The 11,243-nt window shown below is 52.9% G+C and overlaps 1 protein-coding gene across 7 annotated transcripts in view; it reads left to right on the forward strand.

Moving 5' to 3' along the window:
• The window catches only part of TPPP3 (tubulin polymerization promoting protein family member 3), a 134,146-nt gene extending 126,201 nt beyond the window's left edge, over positions 1-7,945 (forward strand). For 2 of the 7 annotated variants that reach the window (XM_069085748.1, XM_069085746.1), the window contains exons 10-12: positions 5,534-5,730; positions 6,985-7,138; positions 7,335-7,945. In XM_069085748.1, the coding sequence (XP_068941849.1) occupies positions 5,534-5,730; positions 6,985-7,138; positions 7,335-7,523 (540 nt within the window). In that variant the 3' untranslated portion in view covers positions 7,524-7,945. Of the gene's footprint in view, positions 1-1,167; positions 1,367-5,533; positions 5,731-6,984; positions 7,139-7,334 lie in introns of those variants that run through there. The other 5 variants (XM_069085755.1, XM_069085754.1, XM_069085753.1 and 2 more) reach the window with 5 other exon arrangements.
• The last annotated feature ends 3,298 nt before the right edge of the window (positions 7,946-11,243 follow it).

Below are 11,243 nucleotides of genomic sequence, written 5' to 3' on the forward strand. Positions count from 1 at the left end.
CAGAATCACCTTAGGGATGCTAGGGGGTGTTTTCATTGTTCGTTCTTCCTTCTCCTAGGGGACCGTGACTTGCAAATGAATTGGATTTTAAGTGGGGGGGGGGGCGCGCGAGGTCACCAGCCTCACTTTCTTCTCCTGAGCTATTGGGGTCCAGCGGCAAGAAATAGATAAGAGTAATTGGCTATGGTCCCCAGGGATGCTAGGGGAGTGGAAAGGGGAATGAATGATTTTACCACAAGACGTAGGGTCTTGCTGGCAGTTCCTGACTCGCCTGAATCCTAAAGCCCGTAAACCATCCGCGAGTAGGAAGATTGAAAGAAGGGGAAAGGCTCCTGCCCCCTCGGAGCTCCTTCCGGTGGGCTGACAGCCCTGGGAGCCCTTGGGGTGTGCTCTGGTCGCTGGGAGAAACCTTTATTCAGTTCTGATTGCACTGACAAAGGAAGGCTCGTGTCCGAGGCTCCCCGGTACGGCCTTTGGGACATAGTACGTGCGGGAAGCATCAAAGCGTGGACTGGGCCCCGCCCCTACGTCCGCGTGCCTACACAAATACCCAGACTTTTGGGGGTAGGGGGAGTAGGAAAGGGTCCCAGTGGCTGGAGAGTCTGGGGTCTTAGAGGGATCTGACGGGAAGTGTAAAGGGTATGTAAAGGGAGGGGACGACGGGGATGTAGGCGCCGTCCCGGAGACTCCTGGGGTCCTCACCCGCTCCTGGTTCCCAACCTTGCAGCTTCCCCAGACGGTTCATTTGTTCCGTAGCCTTCTGGATGGGGCTGGAGAGTGGGGTGAAGAAGATGGGAGAGGGGGGGTTAGGAGGTAGGGGATGTTGGGTGGGGCTGGTCGAGGAGGGGAGGGGGAAGAGGCAGCCCCCGCCTCCCCGCTGCATCCTCGCCTTGCCCCACCCTGCTCCTTCCTGGCTCGGCTGGGGCTGAGGTTGGGGTGGGGGGGAGGTTTTTGGGGGGGTGCGAGGGGGCAGCGTTGAGAACTAGGAGGTTCTGGCCTGGGCAAGAGCGAGGCTACAGAGAAAGGGGAGGGGAGCAAGGGATGGGGGTCCAGCAGAGGACACTTGTCCTGGGGGCGGAGCCCGCCTGGGGGTGGGGCTTCCTTGTGACCTTGGTCACTCTCCGCAAAAGAACATCCCCCTTCCCCCCCCTCCCCGGGGGTGGGACAGGATGTCTCTATGGAGACCTGGAGAAACAAGGGATAATAAGCCAGTGCCGCTCGGGCGCATTCCCGCCGAGCTACCGGCAGGGAGCGGAGCAGAGAAGCCGCCGCCCGGTCCTACCAGCCGTTCGTCCGCCGGCCAGTCTGTACCGTAGCCCTCCGCCCAGCCCGATCTGCGCGCATCAGGGACAGCCCTAGAGGTGAGGTAGGAGCCCCCGGGACTGACCTGGGACGGCCACCGACGCCCGACTCAGATCCTAGTCGGTCCCACGGTAGGGACTGGAGACTGGGGGGCAGGGACTGAGGGGCTGCCCTAGAATGTCGCTAGGAAGAAACCCCGGGGCACGTGGACACCGCCCCGACTCCGATCGGACTAGGGAGTGGCACTGTTGAGACGCGCTCCTGCTAACTGCCCCATGCCCATTCCTACAGTCTCCGCAGCCGAAGCGCAGGGTGCAGGAGCGTGCATGGGGCAGAAAGTAACTGGACAATGCCCCAATCGTGACAGGCTGCCGCTGGCCTTGGTAAAGGTCATTCATTGCCCCACTTCTGCAGTGGAGGGGCAACCCAGGAGCTGGACTGGGAACAATGACTGCCCCTTGTCCAGGGGACACATACCCGTTTAAGCTGCCCTTCCCAAGTTCTTCCCCCTCCCCATTCTCCCAGTCTCCTTGGGGTTGGGAGGGGGGCAGGGAAAGGCCTGTCCTACAGCTGATTAATGACTCCAGCTGTCTGCACTGCCATGAGCCAGTCGAAATGGCCAACTGGGAGTGACCAGCCCCACCCTGTCCCTTTCTCTGTGTCCCCAGAGAAGCAGGACCCTTGATTTTAGTGCCCAGGCCCACATTGAGGGGAGGGTCTCTGCAGCCCTGCCTTGTTAATGATCCTCTCCCACCACAGGCGTCTGTTCACTGGCTAGAGGGTGGAGGGGCAGTTGTATCTTAAAAGAATGAGAGGAGGGCCCGCAGAAGCCAGAGAGGGATGACAGTGGCCAACGAGCCAGGATGAAAAACTCATAAGTCTAGTTCCTTGGTGGTCAGAATAGGGAGCAAGGATCCCCAGTTCTTTCTCTTTGCTCCTCATCCACTAGCCTGAGCGTATGCAGGGACTGGGTGGCCTGTTTTCCAGGGTCTCAGAGCTGCTTCACTGGGGCAGGCACCTTCCTCCCAGGCCTGAAAGGGTGTGGTCCACTCCAGTCTCTGACCCCTGGGACACTGACAGCAGGATGGGTCAGGCGTTTTCTTTCTCTTAGGCCTGCGGCTCCATCTCTCCTGCGTCCTCCACTGGCCCTATCTTACTCCAACCTTTCCCCACCTCCTACCCTGCAGCCGAAGAGACCCTGATATTCTGGTCATTGACTTTATTTTTCCTTGTTCCTGGTACTTCAGCAGCAGCCTTACCCATTGGGTTCTTAGCCTGGCCCCCAGTTTTCTCAGCCCAGCTCATCTCAGTCTCCAGCTCTGCCCCCAGCCCATCTCAGTCTCCAGCTCTGCCCCCAGCCCAGCCCAGCCCAGCCCAGCCCAACAGCATCGAGAACTTCTCCCTGAGCTGCCCAGACACCATCCCTCCCTTAGCAACTGTCTCCAAGCAGCACCACCCTCCCTTGGCAACTGTCTCCTAGTAGTACAAACTGTGGCCAGCCTAGGGCCAATCCCCGCCTCCCCCGCCCACCCCTTGTGTTTTTGTTTAATAGTAACAAGGGTGTTCCACCCAAACTGGGGGTATCCACCCTGCTGGAGGACCAGTAGGGGGCAGCACTGACCAGGTCCAGAGGGAAGGGTCACAGCTTCTCCCAATGCCTCACCCTCTGCCACACCCGGTGACAGTGCACAGATCCTGACCATAGCACTACCATAGGCTGGCAAGAATGTCTGGCCTTTAGCCATGGGGTCCTTATTCCAGCAGCAGACCCAGGCCAGGGGCACTAGCTTGCTGCCTTGGTAGCAGGTGGCCAGTCTGATCTTGCCTAGATAATGCTGGGCTTTCCAAGAACCATGATGGGGCAGCCACTGGCACTCACGGGAGACCACCCAGTCAAACCCTTTCATTTTACATATGAGTAAACCGAAACATTCGGTGACTTAGCCTAAGTCAGTCAGGTCATAAATAGAAGACCCAAAATTTGAACTCAGGTTATCTGGTTCTAAATGTAGTGTTCTTTGAATTCAATCCACTTTAACAAATGTGTTAAATGCGTACTCTGTGTAAAGCCCTTTGCCCAGGACCCAAAGTCAGACATTAATTAGTCCCTACCTTTAAGGAGTTTACTCTCCTGGGAAGAAGACAACATATCCATAAATACGTACGGGAATTTGAATAGGATGAGGGCCCTAACCATTAGAAGGCCCTAAGCTAAGCCTCAAATGAAGATAAAAATTTAGAGCAATTGTTCTTTTTTTTAACTTAATTTTTTTTAGTTAAAAATAATTGAAACCTTTTTAAAATTATCAAGCATTTGGTTTTCCCCCCTCCCACTTTTCTCCCCATGGGGGAGGAGAAGACAAAAAAACCCAAAACTGTTGTAACAAATCATTGTGGGAGATCTAGGGTTATTAACTTTTTTTCTGACAGGGACCCCTTTAACTATCATTCTGCTGAAACCTGTAGTCACCTTCTCAGATTGTTGTTGTTCGGCCTTCATTCTCAAAGAGGACCAATGACGTCAGGAGGGTGACAGCCCAAGTTTCCTGTGAATTGGATCTGAGTGAGGCAGAGCTGTGCAAAGTCATCTGCCTCACTGTCTCCCCCAGAATCATTGGAGGAGTCCAGTGGCAAGACAAAAGTCAAGATGGCTGGCCATGGCCCAGCCCCCTTCTCAGATTCTGATTTTTAAAGGCATGAAATAAAACATAACTGTCAAAATATTAAAAAAAAGTCCACAGACCGTAGATTAATACCCCTGATTTAGAGTCAAAGTTCAGGAGACAATGTATTCCAGGCATGGGGCACAGCTTCAGTAAAAGCATGAAGGCAGGAAGGGAAATCTTGAGATCAGAGAATAGCCAGGAGGCCAGTCTGGCTGTGATGCTGATTGTGTAAAGGAGAAAGGAGTCTGGAAAAGCAGCCTAGAGTCAGATAAGTGCCAGACTGAGGAGGCTGCATCTGAGAAGCAGCAGGGAGTCTGGCACAGTTACTGTCACTTCCAGTGATACCAACCCACAGGAGACCTTCGGAAGATGATCCACATTCCCCAGGGAGATGGGGAGAGGAGCCGGCAGGACCTGGCGTAGGTGAGAGGCAGGGCAGCGGAGCCAGCTTTCAGAGTGGACATAAGTCTCAGTAGGCCCTGGGGCTGGGCACCTGCAATGACTTAAGTGCTGGCTGCTAACCATGTTGGGCACTCATATTGCCATTAGCATCTTCAGTGTTATCTGTGAATGAGGGGGGAATTGTACCAGACCATCTCTAAAGCACCTCCTGCCCAGGCCTGGCCTTCTGTGTTCTAAAGTCCCACCTGTGCCTGCCACTCTGTGTTCTAAGACCCCTCCCAGACCTGGCACTTTGTGGTCCCAAGCCCGTCCCAGGCCTGGCATTCTGTGTTCTAAGATCCCTCTTACCTCTGGCATTCTGTGTTCCATCACCTCTCCCAGGCCTTCCACTCTGTGTTCTAAGGCCCCTCCCAGAATTGGCATTCTGTGGTCCAAGGCCCTTCCCAGGCCTGGCATTCTGTGTTCTAAGGCCACTCCCAGACCTGGCATTCTATAGTCCAAGGCCCTTGCCAGGCCTAGCATTCTGTGTTCTAAGGCCCCTCCCAGAACTGGCATTCTGTGGTCCCAAGCCCTTCCCAGGCCTGGTATTCTGTGTTTCAAGGCCCCTCCCAGACCTGACATTCTGTGTTCTAAGGTCCCTCCAGACCTGGCATTCTGTGGTCCAAGGTCCCTCACAGGCCTGGCATTCTGTGTTCTAAGGTCCCTCCTACCTCTGGCATTCTGTGTTCCAAGGCCCTTCCCAGACCTGGCATTCTGTATTCTAAGATCCCTCCCACTGCTGGCATTCCATGTTCTAAGGCCCCTTCCAAGCCTGACATTTATAGGATCATGAATCTGGAGCCAGATGGGAGCTCAGCAGTATCTAGTCCAGTTATTTTACAGATGAGAACAAGGAGGCCCAGAGAAATGGAAAGCCTTAGCCAGGGACACAAGGTCCTAAGTGTAGCTGTGCCTGCCAGGATGCAGACTCCCATACAGTGAGTGCAGTTGCCAGGCTCTTTCCCACACTCCATACTGCCCAAGCTTCAGTGCTCACCTGCCCCCAGACAACTTCTTGCCTGCCAGGGCCTGTTAGCTTTCCAGGATGCATGGGGGTGGGCACGTTGTCCCCAGGATGGCACACTGGGAAGGGGCCCCAGGTTGACCGTGTGTGTGATTTGCAGCAGGTCAGCATGGCGGAGCACCCAGACGTGGAAGGCTTGGAGGAGAGCTTCCGAAAGTTTGCCATCCATGGAGACACCAAGGCCACAGGGCAGGAGATGAATGGCAAGAACTGGGCCAAACTCTGTAAGGACTGCAAGGTTGCTGATGGCAAGAATGTCACAGGAACCGATGTTGACATCGTGTTCTCCAAAGTCAAGTGAGCCTGGGGGCATCTGGTACAGGGAGGCGGGGTGGGATTCCTTCTTCCCTCCTGCCTAGTCCGTCAGCAGTCACACAGTGAAATACAGAAATACAGAATGGAGAATGGCTCCACAACAGTTCCTGTGGGGAAAAAAGGATCTGGGGGTTTTAGTGGACCCCAAGCTTCGTATGAGTCAAACTCAATATGTTGCTAACATCAAAGCTAAAGTACTCCAAATGAGGAGATGGTAGTAGTCCTGCTGAGAGCTGCTCCACTTAGAACACATTGGAAGAAGTAGGAATTCAGGCTACTACAATTTAGGAAGAATATTGACAAATTAGGGGGGCAGTTAGGTGGCACATCAGAGTGCCAGGCCTGGAGTCAGGAAGCCTCATCTTCCTAAGTTCCATTCTGGCCTCTCAGACACTTGCTAGGCTGTGTGACCTTGGGCAAGTCACTTAATCCTGATGGCCTCCGTTTCCTCCTCTGTAAAATGAACTGGAGAAGGAAATGGCAAAACACTCCAGTATCTGCCAAAAAAACTTCACAAAGAGTCAGACAGGACTGAACAACAAAAATTGACAAAGACAAATTTGACAAGACCATCCAGGACAATTGAAGAAGGGCCTGTCGAGGTCATTGCTTGAGGGAAATGGGGATGTTTTGACCCAAAGAGGAAAATATTTAGGGAGAATAAGATAGTTGTCTTCAAGTATTTAAAGCGTTATTATGCATTATTATTGTCCTAAAGCACTCATGATAGGCTGACTATACCCAGCCTTGGGGGTACAAAGAAAGGTTAAAAAAAAAAGGCAGTCTGCCCTCAAAAAACTCATGGTCTAATGGGGGAGACCACATGCAAACAACTTGGTATATACATGATATTTTCAGAGTAGCAGGGGTGAGGTGGGGGGTACCTGCGAAGGCTTCCCTTCTAGCAGCTGGGGAGATTAGGAAAGGCCCTGGAAAGGGGAAGTAGAGGCAAGGTTTAGGTTTGTTGTTGCAAGGGAAAACCATGGGACTGATGGGAGTGGGCTGGGGTGGGGGCGGTGTGCTCCTGCCCTTCGTGTTTAGGCCAAGGCTAGACAGCCACTGGGGAGCAGGGAGAAGTGTGTTATAGTCAGGTGCAGGTCGGACTTTGTTTAATCCCCTAGTTCTGGGATTGCTTAGATCTTGTCATGAGCATGAGAGGGCATCAAGAGAAAGCTGTCTAACAATGGAGGAGGAGGAGGAAGGAAGGGATCTATGGTGCCCCTGTGTCTGTATTAGGGGGAAGACTGCCCGAGTCATCAATTACGAGGAGTTTAAGAAGGCCCTGGAGGAACTGTCTGCAAAGAGGTTTAAGGGCAAGAATAAGGAGGAGGCATTTGATGCCATCTGCAAGCTGGTGGCAGGCAAGGAGCCGGCCAACGTGGGTGTCACTGTGAGTGTCCCGAGAGGCATCTTGGATGGCCTCTGGGCTGGCAGAGTCTGTCCCAGGCCTGCCCCCTCCTAGCCCCCAAGCATTAGGGGAACCTCTCATGGCGGGGAGGGGGAGATGGGGAAAACTTGGCCAGGGCTTGTGGGTGCTCCCCTTCCCCCTCTCCTGCACTCAACACCTCATGTTTGACTCTGGGTAGAAAGCCAAAACAGGAGGGGCTGTGGACCGGCTGACTGATACCAGCAAGTACACGGGCTCCCACAAGGAACGCTTTGACGAAAGCGGCAAAGGAAAGGGCATCGCGGGGCGGCAGGATATTCTGGATGACAGCGGCTATGTCAGCGCCTACAAGCACGCAGGAACTTATGACTCCAAGGTGAAAAAGTGAGGCCCAGGCTGCTGCCTCCCCCCTGCCCAAGGGGCCAGGCCCAGGCCCAAAGGGTACTGGAATGGTGGGGAGGAAGGGCACTGACCGCTTCCCCTCCCGCCTTGGTGGCCATGTCCCAGCCCCAGCACACCCCAGGCTGCCCTGACTTCGTGCCCTGTGCCTTCAATTTCCTGCCCAGGTGTGGGGTGCCCCTTAGGCCTGCCAGGGCTCTAACCGAGGCTGGTCCCATCGCCCCCTCCTCACTAACCTTCTGGGCAAAGCATGGGGCCCAGGCCCCATAGCAAGGATTCCCAGCCCAAAGTGAAATGACTGGCCTGTCCGGCCCCTCACCCCCATCTGCTTACCCCATATTTAAACTGCTGACCCTGGATCAGTACCTGCTCTGTACTCAGAACCAATAAAGAAAGCCTTTTGTACTCACACTGGCCTGGCTAGGAGGCTTGCATGGGCCAAGGGGCTGGCTGGCTAGGAGTTGGGGGGAGAGCTTGTCTTGAGTGTGAATCTCGGGTACATCCTCACTTTCACCCGGCCCATTCTGGCTTTCCAATGTATACCTACTTGTGCTATCTGTGCCCTTCCAGCGCTGATCCTGTGAATGGCCCATGAACAGGGCCTTGCTCGTAACTGAATAATGTGCTGAATAACAATTAATTGAATTGGAATAAGAACAACCGGAAAGTTCAGGTGGAAAGCTTCATCTTGGCACATGCTGAATTCTTTCATAACCGGAGGGTTGAAAAGCACTTTATACATTTTCTCTAAACAGCCCTGGGAAGGAAGTACTGTTATTATCCCCATTTTACAGATAAGGAAACTGAGGCCAGATAAGTTAACTGCCCAGAGTTACACAGCCAGTGTCTCCAAGGCCAGATCTGGCCTCGTTTCTAGCTACCAGTAGGCACAGGCTTTCCCTTCTCTACCCTTGTCCCACCCCATCACTCAAAGCCCACAAGCAAACAGGAAGGTAGGGTAGCAACCCCAGCCTGGGCAAAGGGAGCTCCCAGGCTGAAAGTTGGGAGATCTGGATTCTAAACACTTCTCTCTACATGCTTCCACAGCCCCATCCTGGGAGTGGGGCCTCCCGGGCTGTTCTGAGGAATAGGGCAGGGGTAACCCACCTACCTTAGAAACGTGACTTCCAGCTAGCATTGCTCTCAGAAGTCAGTAAATCCATCCCCCCATTTTGCATATAAGGAAACGGAGACCCAGCAGGTAAAGTCATTTGTGTGGGGCCACACAGCTGAGGCAAAGCTAGGAGTGGGGGACCAGGGACCAGGACCTAGGACCGCTCTCTCCATGCCTCACCTTTTTAAAAATTAGAAATGGCCCCAATCAGACATCAGGGAAAGAAGGAAGCCCCTAGTAAGTGCCTACTCTATGCCAGGTACCCTTGACAAACATCTCATTTTATCCTCACGACAACCTCGGGATGTAGATGCTCGTATTATCTCCATTGTACAGCTGAAGAAACTGAGGCAGGCAGAGGTTAAGTGATTTGCGAGGTGCACACAACTTAGTGTTTTAGTCCAGATTTGAACTCAGATCTTCCTAACTCCAGGCCTGGCACCCTATCCACCCCATCTCCATTTAAAAACCTGTAGAATCTTAGAGCCTACTCCGCCTAAAGAGAACTCGAGGCCACCTGGTCCAGCATCCTCCCTGAATCAGGAATCCCTTTCCAAGCCTCTCTGACAGACTGCTGGAAGAACTCCAGTGACAGAGACCTCACTCCTAGCTCACTCATCTCACCGCTTTTCACCGCCACTCTGAGAAGGTGTTAGCCTTCTGCTCTTAGTTGTGATTTCAGAGCTCCTAATAGACTCACCACGAGATACTGTCATTTCCCCTGCCCCAGCTTCTCCCTGGTATGGAGTTGGACATTCTACCATTAGTGATTCATTCCTTTGGGCATGTCATTTTTAAAAGGTAAGTCTATGTGGTTGGGAAAGGGGAATGGAGAGAGCTCTCTGCCTCTTCCATCTGTTCCCTCTCCCCTTTCCTCCCTTCCCTCTCTTCTCAGCTCCTTTCAGTCCTCAAGTACAGGCAGGTAGGTGAATGTTGCTTCTCCTAAAGTTGTCGGGCCTAGCTTTGCTCAGCCGCCTCTCACCGAATTGAGTCTTTGCTTTGGTTGTTGATCCTTGTTGCTGATTAAGGATTTCCTTGTCGGGTGCCTGGAACCATTCCCAGGTGCTGAGAATCTGGGTCAATGCCCTGAAACTGCCTTTCCTCAGCACTCCTTGGCACCCTCCTCCGTCAGCACCAAGTGGATGGACAGTGGCTCTCAGGGAGTCTGCCCCTTGGTGCTGCCATACATTCACACCATCACTTTATAACCGCTTCACCCTGAGCTAAGCAAGTAGCCAAGAGCTAAGGCAGCAGGCTCGGTCAGCCCCTTCCCCACTCTCACACTCTTCAAATCCTGGAGGGGAAAGGGGGGAAGATTTAGAAATCTTCTAGTCCAAGGACAGCTAGGTGGCACCACAGTTCATAGAGTCAGGAGACATATGCCTGGAGTTGGGAGGACCCCTCTTCCCAAGTTCAAATCTGGCCTCAGACACTTAGTAGCTGTGTGACCCTGGGCAAGTCACTTAACCCTGATTCCCTCAGAAAGAAAAGGAAAGGAGAGGAGAGGTGGGGAGGGAAAGAGAGGGGAGGGAAGGGGAAAGGACATGTGTGCACATGCTTTGAGGCCTCACATGTTACATGGGCTGCCCGTCCCCCACATGTAGCATGGGAGTGTTATTTATGTGGCTCTAAGGAAGACACAAGAGAAATCTCTGGCCTTTCCTTCTACCCTTCTCCAAGGCAGATTTTCATTCTTGCCAGGAGGGGAAACGGAGTTGGCCACCACTCTCTGTTCTCGGAGATGGGTTCCTGGGCTAGTAGGATTCTGTCTATCTGTTCCCTTGGATGGGCAGCTAGGTGGTCAGTGAGTGCTGGGCCTGAAGTCAGGAAGACTGAGTTCAAATCAGGCCTCAGACACTTATTAGCTGTATGACCCTGAGCAAATCACTGAACCCTGTTTGCCTCAGTTTCCTCATCTGCAAAAGGAGCTGGAGAAGGAAACAGCAAACCATTTCAGTATCTTTGCCGAGAAAACCCTAATAATGTGGTGAAAAATGGCCCATAATTGAACAATCTCCCTCAGTATTTTGTTTGGGGATGGGATTTTCAGGTGCCATTTAACCTCTGCTTGCTGTTAAATATTGGGGGAAGCAGGACCCCATGTTTTATAGCCAAGGTGTGACTCCATTTCCACTAAATTCCAGTCTACAATAAGCATGTATCACAGCCAAGAAACTCATTTATCCAAATTGGGTAGCAAAACAGAAATTAGAAAAGTTACACATAGGAGAACATATACCAGACAATACAGAGTGAAGGACCTCTCCCATTCAAAGCTAGGTAACTCAGCTGGGGGCAGGGGAAGAGACAGACAGACAGGAGGGAGGGAAAGAGAGACAGAGAGAGAGAGAGACAGAGAGAGAGAGAGAGAGAGAGAGAGAGAGAGAGAGAGAGAGAGAGAGAGAGAGAGAGAGAGAGAGAGAGAGAGAGAGAGAGAGAGAGAGAGAGAGAGAGAGAGAGAGAGAGAGAGAGAGCGAGAGAGAGAGAGAGAGAGAGAGAGAGAGAGAGAGAGAGAGAGAGAGAGAGAGAGAGACAGAGAGAGAGAGAGACAGAGAGAGAGAGAGACAGAGAGAGAGAGAGACAGAGAGAGAGAGA

The sequence above is a fragment of the Petaurus breviceps genome, unplaced genomic scaffold (assembly GCF_028583685.1).
Source record: "Petaurus breviceps papuanus isolate PSGF00001 unplaced genomic scaffold, PetGlider_PUasm1.0 176, whole genome shotgun sequence".
NCBI classification, from domain to species: domain Eukaryota; kingdom Metazoa; phylum Chordata; class Mammalia; order Diprotodontia; family Petauridae; genus Petaurus; species Petaurus breviceps.